The sequence below is a fragment of the Agrilus planipennis genome, unplaced genomic scaffold (assembly GCF_000699045.2).
Source record: "Agrilus planipennis isolate EAB-ADULT unplaced genomic scaffold, Apla_2.0 scaffold20, whole genome shotgun sequence".
NCBI lineage: Eukaryota > Metazoa > Arthropoda > Insecta > Coleoptera > Buprestidae > Agrilus > Agrilus planipennis.
In genome coordinates, this window is record NW_020439516.1 from 1,118,338 (window position 1) to 1,133,697 (window position 15,360).

Consider the following 15,360-nt stretch of genomic DNA (forward strand, 5'->3'; position numbering starts at 1 on the left):
TGCTCCTCTACTGCTGCAGCTCTGTTCGATTAAGGGGACCTTAGAGGGTGGATCATCTGTAGAAGGAGCGGAGCATCCGGTGAAAGTGGTGAAGCCCTAAACGATGGCTGACGTTGACAACTGTCATAGTCAGTCATCTTTTAGGGCTTTGCTACTTGCGCAGATGTCATGCTCCTTCTGCCTCCTAATCTCCTTTTCATCAGTTGCTTCCTGATCATAAGGTGCTCCTCTACTGCTGCAGCTCTGTTCGATTAAGGGGACCTTAGAGGGTGGATCATCTGTAGAAGGAGCGGAGCATCCGGTGAAAGTGGTGAAGCCCTAAACGATGGCTGACGTTGACAGCTGTCATAGTCAGTCATCTTTTAGGGCTTTGCTACTTGCGCAGATGTCATGCTCCTTCTGCCTCCTAATCTCCTTTTCATCAGTTGCTTCCTGATCATAAGGTGCTCCTCTACTGCTGCAGCTCTGTTCGATTAAGGGGACCTTAGAGGGTAGGTCATCTGTAGAAGGAGCGGAGCATCCGGTGAAAGTGGTGAAGCCCTAAAAGATGGCTGACTGTCAACGGTAGCCATGACATCAAAGTCAGTGTGGAAGGGGTAAAATTGAACGAAAAGAACAAGAATGAACCTTCACAAGCAAAGACTTTAGTCTCGGATAAATATTGCTTATCTACTATTTAATATCAAGTTATCAAAGCTTGCATTTACTGTAGAAAATATGACTTTTCCCTTGCCACTGGGTACTCCCTCTGAAGCGGTGCGCATGCGTAGGAGAGAAAATCGGTTTCTACTTCTGCCTCATCATACTGTAAGCGAATACAGCACGTTATTTGCGAGAGTTAGCTGATGCTGTGCTTTGTCTCATCCGGTGAAGTCTAGGGAATTAGCCAGTTTGTTGAATAAATGTAAAATGGCGTATTTTAGTCTTCATGAGAATGCGAATTATCGCAATAGAAAAAGCAGTGCGAGAAAAACATACAACGGCCCAAAACCAGTAAAAAAAACGGGTCATATCGTTAAGTCGTTTTGAATACGAGAAATATTTGCAATTTCACTCCGTATTGAAACGTTAGCATAGGAAATGTGATGATGCATCCATTACTATTCACTTTGCAGTCTATATATGATGACGTATTCGGCATTTTTAAATTCGAATTGATTCATAAATTCAGTACACATATAACTTTATATGCTCTTCCAACCTAGCAAACAATTAATGGAGTTATTCCTGTTGTTTGATATTCCCGCAGAACACTGTTATGTATGACTAAATGATTGAGTACCTACACCACAGTTATTCGGTTAGTCTTACATACTATTGTGTTTGTATCATTAGAAATTCTTAAAATTTATTACTCATATTTGGATTTTAATGGAAATGGTGGAAATAAGGGGAGTGCTTGAAGGTAAAAACGTGGGTATCAATAAATAGACGGAATTTTGTCAATGTACAACCCAAAGCAAATGTTAATGAAATTCTGAGTTAGCACTACCTTTAGATGGCAATGTACTGCCATTTAGAATCCTAGCATCCGAATTAAGTCCTGAGGGTAGAGTTGGACCTCTAGATTAAGGTTAGCCGCAGTCAGAAAAAGCTCGCAGTCTTTGTAAAGATGTGTGGTAGAGGTACCACGTCCAGGAGGTTTAGGTAGCCCGATGGACATGAGTGACCGCCGGAGTCAAAGGATTACCACTGCCATGGAGCAACTAATTCGACTGGGAGAAGGACTTGTCCTTCGATTATCCTATCAGTGATGTAGACTGATACTACGAGAGGTCCGAGATCCCCACGTGGGGATTCCTTCCTGTTAACTGGTAAGGGTAAACACGTTCTACCCGCTCCAGAAAATTGTAGGGATCTTGCTAACTTTCTAGATGGATCTGGTAGCAGTGCTTTTCGCCAGTGTGCGCTGATTGAGCATATCTCAATCCCATTCGCAAGTTAGGAACTAACTATGGTAGTTCCTAACTTGCGGATATATATATACAATATTAATTTGAAATCATTTTTTCGATTTTTATTTACCCACTACAAACTACCTCAAATTAATGAGGGAAAAATTGTTGTTGTTGTCACACCCCCGCCGGGAATCGAACCCGGGACCTTTGGCTTTACGCACCAATGCTCTAACCAATAAGCTACGAGAGGTGACAGGTACTTTTGAGGTAGTTTGTAGTGGGTTGCATTGCATATTAATCCACTATTAAGAAACTAACAATGTCATAGGATTTCATATATTTAATGCTATATATATGTTCGCCAAATTAACAGGGGATAACCCCAGGCAAAGCGATAACCATGAACATAATGTTCTTTACTCTCTACCACGTATGCTATGTGCCAGCTACATTATAGATTTATGTTTTACTTTCGGCATCAGCTTCCTTGCAGCGAAATGTACATTCACAACTGTAGAACGCTCTACACATGCATTTGAAGCGGGATGCCGAATCCCATATAAACCAATGCGTACTTCAGAAAATAAATTCCGAACGGGATGTCTCGCGCTCCTTTTCGTCGCAGCGGAAAGGGGCGCGGATGGCGCCGCCGTCACGTTGAGTGCTTATAAAGAAATGGAACTTCACTCCGGACGCAATATTCGATCATATTTCCTTGTGTACGTATGTATGTCTGGCTGGCTGAATTCTACGTGCGCTCCAGAAACGAAGTCAAAAGTTCCACTTCTATTGATGGAAAACACAATAAGTTGAGCGAAAATTTAATTCACTGTTCGGCCCATTCATGCAGTATCTAGTGGCCTAGTTGAAAACTTTCGACATGGAACGAAACTTTTTTAACGATGCGTTGCGTTACATTGTGTTGTGCAGTCTGGACAATACTTTTCAAATAATTATGGTAATATTCACATATAGATCTGTAAAATACGTATTGGAGATCTAATTGATCAAGTAAATAAAAATTTGGAACCTATAGGTACCTATTAGAGGCAGAAACAGGAGTTGAGAGGAGTAGAGGTAGACCTACATTAGATGTGGGTTGCTGTAGTATTGGGTAAATGCGAAGATTAGCTCAGAATAGGAAAGAGTAGAGGTGCGTGTCCAACCAGCCTTAGGACTGATGAGGTACGGTGTAATGTGGAGACTGGAACACGCTTTACATTGGACAAAAAGGCAGAACCGTCAACTCAAAAATCCATGAGACTAAAAATAACTTTAATCAGAACGGAATCTACCTGCGCGAAGCATCTCATTAAAAAAATATATAACATTATGATCGTCTCTTACCCTTGGCATTCAAGCCGTACTATTAGTAACGTCTCAGTTTTCTTTATTTCAACGATTTAGTGCATAAATTATAAGGGGTTGATTGGGCGAGGCATTCATTAATGAAGAAACAATGCCCAGCTACAAAATTGTTGTTGTAAAAATCCACAATTATTATCTCACCATTCAGGGGCTTCTTCAAAATAATATAACTTAAAGCAGATACATGAATATTCATTTTCAGTATCATTCTATATCTCCACTTCTCTCTATTCTGTGTTCAAATTTAATTTAGTGTAAATTCACTTATATTTAGTTTCAAGCCATATTATTCTTCCAATTGAAGAAGATACTGCACGGCGAAATAATTATTACTGATTTTTACAACAAATTTTTATTTGTATATGTTTATTTTTAAACTATGGTTAAATTTAAGGCAATATTCCAAGATGTCAATGGGTTTATTTACGTTTATTTCTATTTAATATTAAAACCGTGTTCTGTGATTCTTATTTTTAGAGTTCGTTCACTTTGTCCAACGGATTAAAAGAGTCATTGAGTCTTTTATGTTAAGTAAATTCTGTTAAAAGTGTTTTTCAATTAATCTATTGTTATTTATTATTTCAAATACTGTATCTAAAACAATTCATTCTATGACAGCAAGGCTGTAGATTAATTTTTCAAATAAATTTTCCTTGAGCAAATTATATGTCTAAATACATCGGTTTCTTTGTAATCTCCAACCAATTCAAAAGGGAAACGTATTAGCTAAAGTGTCTTCTAAGCAGAATACATAGTACAAAGTTCCGTCTTGCTGCATTTCCGTCTTAAAACAAATTCCGCACGTGTATATTTTCCGGAAGGGAATCAGCTGCAGCAGTGTTCTTTGCAAAGCCGTTTCTCTTTCCGATGCACTAGTTCCGGTCGCTTGCCGCGACGAAGCGGAGTCTCCTCGTGATATATGAAAGGTGATCAAATACAAAAGGTGACGGGTAACGAAGGGCCCGAAAAGATCGATGATTTCGGGGCAACGTACACGACTTTACTCTCACGTTAAATTACAGACACAACGTGCAATTTCGAGAAACATCAGCGCCGATACATCTGCACTGTACAGGGTGTACAAAAAAGTATTCAAATAAACGACAGCAAAGTACAAAAACATTTCAGATCTCATATACAGGGTGCGTATCAAAAGTAATGAACCTTTTACAGAAACGACAGATTTATTGAGCAAATTGGTCTGTTTCGGGATACCTGTAAGGACTGTAGTGGCGCTGGCTTGGTAGTCCTCGATCAAGTCGTAATAATGACGTTTCAGAGCTACTTTCAAGCATGGAAAGAGAAAGAAATCCACAGGGGGCAAATCCAGACTGTACGGAGGCTGAGGGACTACCGGAATATTGATCTGCATGAAGTAATCGTTCACAACGAAGCCGGTGTAGCAAGGAGTATTGTCGTGGTAAAGGTTCCAGCTTTTCAACTTTTTAAGTAGTAGGCACAATTTACAGCTTGCCCACGTGGCGCAAACTCGTAGTGAATGATCCCACTCACTCCAAAAAAGACTGAGCATTCTTATTGTCGTGGATTTGTTCATGTGAGCTTTCTTGAGACAGGATAAGTGAGTGGTGTACCACTCGGTCATACACGAATTCTCCAAACGTCTCTTTAAGCATGTTAATAACGTTTTCGTAGAAGATTTGCCCAACCTGAAGCAGAACTAGATCACATAACGTTGTTCTATCGAACCCTCCACCTCGTCGTGCCACGACTTCATGCGCAGTGATCTACAAAAACACGTCTTTCGGCTCTGGGTGTTCGGAGCCAAATGAGCTCGGTCAAGTTTGAAAACTTAAACCCCCCACGACCTTCCCTAGTTGGTAGAGCGCGTGTCGATGTAAACTCGCGTCAGTAAAAAATAGGGATCATTACTTATGGAATGGACCCCGTATTACGTAGTAAAATGGCAAGATACAGTTCTGGAAGTTGCTCTTATTTTAATTGTTCGTTGGTATAATTAGCATTATGATCTATACCACCATTTGCAATTAGTAAGTAAATCAAGGAAAACCAAAGATTCATTTGAAATACTGAAGTCAGTATTTACCTATACGCTAGAAGAAGAATTGACTAACAGAAAGGTATCGTTCTTTTGAAGAAGCTGCAAAAACGTTGAGTTTATTTGAGTTAGAGTGGATACTTCGGGTGGACGAATTTTTAAATACTAACATTAAAAAATAAATTGCATATATGAAAGAAGTGCGTCAATAAAAGGTTATAATTGTTAAAAAGTGCAGGGCTCGTAAGCTGCTCCCTACATTTTGGATATTTAGTAATCTAACACTAATCAATCATTTCAAAAATATAATTTACAGATAACTAATTTCCTACCTTTATCTGCATGACGTTATTGCGGTGATCTCTTCAAGTGTCTTCGTTTACCATCTGTTCCATGAGTGTAGCAACCCGTTACACTGTAAATAAAAGAAAATAAAACTGTTACGATCTGAGTTGCGTACATAATTTACTAATTAAGAAAATTAAACTATTTTTGTCATCAATAATACAAACCGTCGAAGAATGACTGTATCTATAAAATATTATACAATACAAAACTAGTAAATGTACCAACATGATTCCTTTTCTGCACATAATTCGCAAACCTTTTCTTAGGACAATAGTATTCTTATTGACTGTTTTATAATAGTTTAGTATAGAGCATGTCACAGATTAAACAATGAAAAAAATCAGTACATCCTACATCCTACATTACAAACTCTTTGCCAGTGGTTGTCTAATCCAGTCTCTTTTTACTAGTATAAAGATTCTATACGGTAGGTTCACTTCTCAGCCACGCTCATACATCCATCCCCCTCTCTCGACGCTTCACCACATCATCAACGAGTTCGTCGCTAAGCATGGGCTGGGTTGTACAGAGTGTCACCGTGAAGTCACAGTACAAATACATTTTGTATCTGAACACCTCAGTAAAACTATTGAACCGTCCTCTTATATGACAGTTCAGAGCACATAAAGTTAATTTATGATAACCGGCAAAAAACGATGGTATTTTAAGCAGATCAATGGAATGAACCTACTGTATAGAACCTTTATGCTGTACTAATGCCGATGTTTTAAAAGAAATACATGCATATTAATGATTTTTTCTTCTATTTGCAGATACATTTGAAATGAAAGTTCAAGATGGTTCCAATTCTTCTACTACTTTCATGGCAATAAGCATGATGAAACAGATGCTTCATAAAGTTTCATGAAGGATTAGCCGAGTTCAAATATTTCCACGTTTCCTTAGATCCGAGACACGTTCTCTACAGACTGGCACATTCGCGTTGTTTTACACCAAAACCTGCCAAGCAACGTTTCTACCTTCAATGGAATTGCTCATCGTAGTTGTTCTTCATTTTCTCACCTCCGGTACGTAAAAGATGCTTCTGATGCACTCGCATTAGTTGTGCTGTGCACACAGATGTTGTTTCCTTTAGAAGTGAACTGACAGATTTCTGTTTTGCAAAACTTCCAGCATGACAGCGCTACAAAAGGTAAATTAACCGCATGGAAGATGCTGAATGTTGCGGTACGTGAAAGTAATTGAATTTTTTTTTGTTTCGGCTTAAAACGGTAGCTACCTTTAATCAATTCAATTAAACTGATTTTAAACGTTTTCTAAAAGATTTGGACCCTTCACCAAAGCGGTTTTGACGAAATAAATTATTGAAATAGGCTTCTTATCTTGGAAACAAATTTATAGACCTGTCTAATGATTTAATATTCTGTAACTTGCAGACACTTCTACTTTTATGTCCAGGAAATTTTCTTTAAATAAAAATCCCGAATTTGACGTATTGCAGATGGTAGAAAACAATTGGCAAAAATATGGACGGGTCTCAATAAATACAATCAAATGTATAGCTCATTGTATGTACAGGTCCTAATCATAAAAATGTTACAGAAATTCAAATGTAACGGACACCGCCGCCCAAATTAGTAAATAATAATAGCACAGAACAGAAACCGAAAAGTATTATATACTTAATTCTTGTTTTAAAATTCCTTGGCCTAATTTTTTGTTGACGGGGTAACTGTCTTCTCTGTTTTATATAATTTCGTATAAAGAGGAGTTTAGTGTCCTTAGAAGTTTATATTTCTTAAAAGAAAGATAATGGCTTTTTGAGTTCACGCGTTTACTTCTTTTATATAAAACAGGGGGTAGCATTAAAGCCATTGCTTCCCTATAAATTGTTCTTCTCCGATGGAGTGGAACTTGGCGAAGTTTGCCTCGAAAAAACTCTTAATATCTTGAGCAGTTGACCGTTCAAACAAAACGCCTAAATGAAAACCTTCAGCTTTCCTTTTTATTAGCTTCTCGAAAATTTATTAGGAAAGTTACTTGAACGGGATGACTTTCGAGAGACGGTTTTGTTACAACTGCCGGCTACGTTTCTGAAACTGGAAAATTAAACCTGACGTTTTAGAAAAAGAATACACTTTAGACCAGAGGCGTTTGAATGAAAAAATAATGAGCTTTGAATGAAGTATCTTCGAGAGCCCCTCTTTTTCCTGTTTATGTTTGTCGGAGAAGCTGGTTCAAGTAATTTGTTTGTCAGGGGGCTCCAAACGATTTCAGACTTCGTTAGTTTACACAAAATTCTATTATATTTTTATATTTTCTTAACATATTAAATTTTGAATACACTTTTAACGCAATTCCGTCGGCTATTATTACAAATATATGGGTACATTTGCGTACATAATTCCAAAAGATAAACACTGCAGGAAGCTGGATGGCAAGTATTTAATGCATTGCTTAGTTTGTCCATGTTTGATATATCGAATATATTAAAAGAAAATCTTTAGAAAATCAGCAGTGTATATAAAGATATTACATTTCATTTCGAAGGAATACGATAAATTTACAGGGAATTAGAGAACAATCCATTTTTGGATAAAGAACATCGATTTATTAATAACGAATCGGCCCAGAGAATTTAGTAAGAATGCAACCATAAAATATAGGCGGCATTGCAACCGAATTTTGCTGCTCAAAGGATGGATGTGAAACATTCATAAGGATTCTGTAATTTGTTCTTTGATAAATAAAAGGTTAGAAGCGTTCGAAATGTGGTGTTACAGGCGAATGATGAAGATACCGTGGATAGAAAAAATTAGAAATGGTTAGGTTAGAAATGAGGAGGCATTAGAAAGAATAGGAGAACAGAGGTCGTTGTGGAAGTCAAAAAGAAGGTAGGACTAAATTAGATTACTGTTCACAAACAATAACGGATGCGAGATGCTCTAGTTTTGAGGAAATGCGAAGATTATCCCAGAATAGGAAAAAGTAGAAGTCTTAAGGCTGGCGTTCTTGTGATAATCCAATCGATTTAAAAAGGAATGGTCACCACCATTACAATGAATAATAAATAAGTACATACAGCTTAGTAAACGCCATCTGTAGCAATTCGTCATGCAATGAGAACGCTGTTCAACGGCAGGAAGTAGGTTGATCAGTGTTCTCTGTGTCAACGAGTATTTCGAAGAGTTCGAAACTGAAATCCACAACTAAAACAGTTTCCAGAGAAAGCTAAGGTTAAACAAATGTTCGTTCTGTTTGGGTATGAACATTATTGAATTCCACAATAAGTAACTGGCGGCTTTCTGATCTGTTTGTACTTTTTCAATAAACTATTTTAAAGAGATTAAACCTCATCAACCACAATCTGCATGTTACATAATTTAATTTCCGAATTAGACGCTGTTATATTTCATAAAGAGGTTGGCCTTTTATGCCAATGATCGGGATAATATTTGTTATTGATAACACCCAACGACACTGTAAGGAATTACTACTATTCCGTTTTTTGGTCGTTTTCGAGACCATTTATGAAATAGATTACCAATAAAAACACATTCGTGTTATTGAAAATACCAAAGCCGATCATTAGATCAAAATGAATTTTGATGTGAAACGGTTAAACATTGATGGGATCTCTCTAAGTTTCCATTCTGCCTTTTATGTTCTTTTTTGCTGAATGTTGAAGTGAACGCGCTTCACAAAATTTTGATTGTGCAAATGAATAATTATTTACTCCTTTAACAATATCCCAACTTTTCTCGCCAACGTTTATGAACTTCAATCAATATATCATTATCGGAATGATATTATTTTCAAAACGTGTGTCCTTGTTTGATAATATTGTTAATAAGAAAGGATATTGAATTCTGAATTATACCAACATCAAGTGACAAATTGATAGAATAACCGAAATAATATACTTTTCTTCGAAAACTCTCATGTAAAATATCTTTTTGAAGGACAAATTTGAACCGAAAGAGTCTTTTTATGAGGTATTCCTTGTATAAACTTTTAACCTACTTTACCGTTTCACTTTTCATAAAAATTCAATTATTTACGTCGCTTACTTTTTTATTAGTCCGATCGATATACCTTTGAAGGACCGAACTTTATTTAATAGGAAGATGGCGGAGTCATTTATACCCTAATTAGCTGTATAGAAGCTGGGTTTTGTGGTCAAGATATAATCCCAGCCTGTTAATCACCACGAAACATAAACACGTTAATTGAGTCTACCGCAATTCTGCCCCAACTACTCATCAGCATGCATATAGCACGCTGTTGCCATTGAAATGAATGTCCTTGTGAAAATTAAAACCTTAAATATTTAAAAGCAAACGTTTTCGACTAAAGAGCAGAAAATTGTCAAAACATATCCTTAGGGTAAATTTATCTTCATGTACCTGTAGGTATTATTAATGTCATAATGTACTACTACAAGTACAAATATGGAAATGCTTCTGGAATTCGATGGGATATTGGGATCTGACGAATTCAAAGGTGATATGTGGTAATTTAGCAGTCATAATAGAGCAAGAAGCAAACTATATACTCAGTATCAGCAACATGATTCCTTCAGGAAAGTACAATTATCTAACTAGCAGTTCGGAGAAGTGAAACTAATGCTTTAGAATGGGTAGTAGATACGTAAGAATGGAGGTGGAGCATAACCTTAAAAGCGCGCTCAGTAAATTTGGCAAGCCTTATAAATCGTTCTAAAAACATATATTATCGACTAAAGCTCATCAGTTGATAATATATTCTCATGTTAACAATTTTTAGTATCTTATCAAAAAGTGAATTTAAAAGGCGATCAAAAAATTAATTGAGATTGATAATTGATCAAAAACTATATGTTGAGTAATTAAATATCGTAAACCACCTCTAATCAATCATGTTATATAAATATCAATCACAGATTTTAATAGTTTCGTTCACTTTTATTACATGACATGTAATTCTTGTGTAATAAATTGGCGTATTTGAAACACACTGTAGATACTTTTAGCGATTGCAGAGATGATAACGATTACCTGCAGCAGGATGTCCTTTATTTCAGATGTATTATGCATATCCACAGTATAAATAATTCATAATGCTCAGCATAATAAATTTCCGCACCGGCTCTGTATCTCAGAGATAATAAATTTACTACAAATAAGCATACTTGAATGATTTGTGTGTGGCATCAGTTTACAATTCGCAAATCATAATGATAAAGTCATTATCAGCTTCAAGTTATATAAATTTAGTTTAAGCTGACGAAATTAAGGAGTAACGACAATTGGTTGGTTAATGTAAATTAAAAATAAGCAAATTGAATAAAATAATTCGAAGTGGTCTGTATCTTTTTGGATCTCATCAGCGCGTCGCAGACAGCTCCGACAGAACACAGACCAACTTTTACCTGCTATCTTAACAGCGCGTTTTAGAAAATACCACAAATGGCGCGGTAAACGCCATCTGTAGTACGATGCTACAAGCTTTAAGCAAGTAGATATCCATATATTTAAATGGACCTTGTTTGAGCGTACGTAATCCTAAAATGTAGCATCGTACTACAGATGACGTTTGCCGCGCCATTTGTGGTGCTTTCTAAAAATCATATTTAAGTTTATATTTAATAAACAATGAATAGAACCGTTCATCCTGTTGTCGCTTTTTCTATTTGCTTTATAATACACATCATGTAGAAATTAATGAGGCAATTAGTAACGAAACCAAGGAAATTTCTACTTCTTCTTTAATTAAGAACGTAATTTTCTTTACAGCCCATTTTCGCAATCACTTAAGTCCGTTTTTATTTCCATTTAATGAACCAATGAAAATGAATTGGATGTATACTAAATAGAAAACTCTATGTTACTCTCATATATTATAGGTATACAGGGTGTCAAATAAGTAGCAACCTTGCAGAAGGTGGTAAAGTACGATAAAACAAGAAAATTAAATACATATTTGTACGTCTGAAACCTTTCCCAAAACGAAGTAGTTGAAAGTACAGGCAAATGCAATTCCGGTCCTGGAAAGAAATGTGATAATGCAACGCCACATTCAATAAGCAGCATCCGTGTTGTACTCCTTTTTTATTTTTGTACCCATGAATTGTTTTTTTGGTGGATTAGACTAAGTTTGATTGACGAAGTTTATGTTTCTTGAATGTTGTAGACTTGTATGTATCGGGGTGTTTCTTTTTTAAAGGCTTATGCTTCTTGAAAGCATTTACTTGTTAATGTGATTGATACTAGCAATTAGTATTAAAGTGAATCATTTAATTAACTACTTGAAAGTTAAAAATTTAGCCGGCGACGGAAATTGCATCACGTGACGGAAGTTGTATCATGCAACGGAAGTTGTGTCATGCAAAGGAGGTTGCGCACAACTGTTAACCGCAAATTGTCAACTGCAATAGAAAGCATTGTCTAATAAATAAATATTTGCTGGCCAAATAAATATGTTTGTAATTTGTTTGAATCGCGGTATTTGAAAACGTTGTGAGTGTAGCAGTTCGATTTGTTTCTCGGAATTATCATTCGACCGTAAACCTGATCGTTTCGTGCTGGTTTTTATTTTTCTCGATTTCGGTTTATGTGAAGTAGGTTCTAACAAAAACGTCCATAACGTCGCCGATCTGGTTTTCTTTGTAACCGCCGTCGTAAAAACGTGAAACAACAATTCCGGCTGGCGTTCTTATTGCCTTTGGAAAATTGCGAGCCGATCAACGTGAAACGATTGAGACAGTTTCTTCACGAGCGACAAATCTTTTTGCTCTTTACGTTTCACTGTGTAAATGTGTTAACGCCAGAACGGGAAAATTCATCGTTACGGCTCCTACGAGGCAAATTTTATACCGCGGAAATGGTAAATTGTTGATCAAAATACCTAACGGCTTCGAGACGGCGTCGTCGCATAATCAACATTTTTTTTTGTAAAAATATACCCTCGAGAATTCAAACGAAAGTAAAGACGATACTGTGAAACAAGAATGACAAAAGAAAACTCGAAGCGTGGGGGATTTCACAAATGGACCTCTGTACAAATTTCCACAGGAATAAGCCTACAAAAGTAAGGTGGATATTTTGTAACGGTTGGAATATTTGTCCCACAATTTAAAAAAAAGTCTTAGGGTGTTTCGTTTCCACCAGCTACTTATGCTAGTGGGCGGGCAATCCCTTCGGAGTACCCTGGAGGGTTGGGTGGCAGACCTTCTTAAAATCGGTAAATCTTAATGTTGGTACTATTCCGCTTTGGACTTTTATCAGGTAAGAATTCTAATGGTACTATTGGGATCCGTCAAATGGGAGGAGCCTAAAAACATGGCACCGATTAGGGAAAATTTATTGTAGTTCCTGTAGTGTACCGTGCAATTTTCACGTTTTTAAATTACGATAAAATGATAAGTATTGACACAATATGTGATTGGGCTGACACAAAGCCTCGGAAAGGAAATTTCGTTGAAGGTGAGCGTGTTGTTAATGCCAATCACATTATAAAATTCGGAAATAACAAATCCGGAAGCTAGCCTTCAAATTCCGTCAAGTTTACTGCCTACTTTTTACAAACTTCGGATTTAAAAAGTGATTCACGTTATATAATTGGTGAGGTGATTCTGGGTGATTTAAGCAATATCATATCAATGACTTGCACGTGCAAAGCCGATTTAAGAGAACGTTGCAAACACATTATTGCAACTTTGTTGTATTGCAGCAGGTAGGTTCTTAACCTCAAAATACTTATATCGTATCATTAGAATTGTGTTAAATCAATTACACAGGAATAAATAATTTCTCACTTTATAATTTTAGTATGATTCTAGTTTTAAATATTAAGGTTATGGCTGATGGTAAATACTTGCTGAAATATAATCATGTGCATTAAAATGACGTGAACAAATTTTTATTCCGGAATTCACTTCTTTGATACCTACTGCTTTCATCCAAGCTTCTATTAGTTTACTTTTTTCTCTAATTTTCCGAATATATTTTTTACATATATAAAACGGTTAGTTTTTATTGGAAAGTAGTTAATGTAGGTGAAGAGTGAAGATCTATGTCTGAAGTGCTATTGCAGCTTTTCACTGAACATATTAACTTTTTATTTGATTTAACTTTAGAAGAAAACTTCGTCGACTCCATCATCAAAAAAATTTTTACTTTTTTAACGTGTTTTATTATTTTAATAAACCATTTTACAATTTGCGTGCACAGTTCCTATGTAAATTTTTCCCTCATTCGAGTTATAAATTTTGCCACCAGATGATGTATGCCAATTTGACGGATCCCAATATTCCGCCCCACTTGTGTACAGGGTCTTGCTGAAATAAGTTTACATCGTAAAACGTATTTAAAAGATCAAGCAAGAGCCAGTCCGGTCCTGGTAGTATCACACATTGCAACGCCGCGTTCAATCATCTACTACTTCTGTTCATGTTTTATTTGTTATTTGTTAAACTAGATTAGGTGTAATTGACGATGTTCATGTTTATAACAAGCCTAGATTAGTTCTTTATTCTTTTAACGTTGTAGGCTTGTATTACGTGTGTATGTAGACAATCGAAGTCATTAGAAGTAGGTCAATGTGTCAGTGTCGCAGGTCAGTGCAGAGTACTATTTCTGCTACCCCCTGTATACCTTATATAGTTTCACTGCATTTTATTCATTTCAGAACAGTCTACCTGTCTTTAGCAATCGAAAACACCGGTTAAGAAATTGCAAAGCACTCAGCGACGTTAACAAACATTTAAAAGCTCGGCGAAGCCCTTAAACATGATTTTACCCAGCAAGATGGGGAAAAAGTGAAGGGTTGTTTACGTTCTGTAGATTGTAGTTCCGTTTTATCGGTCTCATTATATTTCCGGTTCATCTTATCCCACATTTCGTTTTCTTTTTCGGTGCAAACGTCAAACAGGTAGTTTGCTGGAAAGAGGAAGCTATCGTAATTTTTCTGTGGCTTTCAATAATGAGAAGCTGTGCAACCCCACGAAGAAGACAAGAAACGTTAATTGAAAAATATATTACGATGCTTTTACGGTTAGCTTGTTCGCGATTTCCTGCTAGAACTGGCGTTTTAATTAAGCGTCCGTCGATCTTTTAATAGTGCCTCTATTTACGATACCATCTGAGGAAAAAATGAACGCTTTTTTAGTATAACGGGAACTGATTTAGTGTTAGACAGCGCAATTACTGCTTTTGATTAAAGTTACTCTTTCGAAAAAAAAAAAAAAAAGACCCCCGTGTTATTTTTCAAAGACTGTGCTAAATAACTACATACAATTTGCTACACCGAAGTCTCTACACTAACTTATAAAAAGTATGATGTTCTCAAACTAGAAACTCCAGTGACTTTATTAAACATTCCTTTTGCTTTGTGCAAGCAATATTACATGCCCTAGCGGCTTTGGCACCTTCCCCCGGTTACTCCACAGCGTAAATTTAATTAAACATTGTCTTCTCTCAGTTTATTTTATGTACAAGCTCACTTCTATCACTCGCCTTTGTCGACACCTTTACAGGGCATTCAAAATTGACTCTTCAAAATTATCGCCTTCGATCGGTTGATAAGATGAAGTGCAGAAATTTTGGAGTGACGGGAACAAATAATAATCCGATGGTGCCAGGTCTGGAGAATATGGTGGGTGTAGCATTGTATCCCATTTAAGCTGTAATAGCTTTTGGCGAGTGACCAAACTTGTGTGAGGTCTCGCGTTGTCTTGGTGAAACACTACACCTTTCCTGTTGAAGTGCATCATTCAGTTTGTCCGAAGTG

The 15,360-nt window shown here is 36.5% G+C and overlaps 1 protein-coding gene across 1 annotated transcript in view; it reads left to right on the forward strand.

Annotated features, from left to right (window-relative positions):
- The window catches only part of LOC108735094, an 89,779-nt gene that overhangs the window by 28,882 nt on the left and 45,537 nt on the right, over positions 1 to 15,360 (forward strand). The window contains exon 2 of the mRNA XM_025979259.1: positions 6,405 to 6,659. Within this exon, the coding sequence (XP_025835044.1) occupies positions 6,617 to 6,659 (43 nt within the window). The 5' untranslated portion in view covers positions 6,405 to 6,616. The remainder of the gene's footprint in view (positions 1 to 6,404; positions 6,660 to 15,360) is intronic.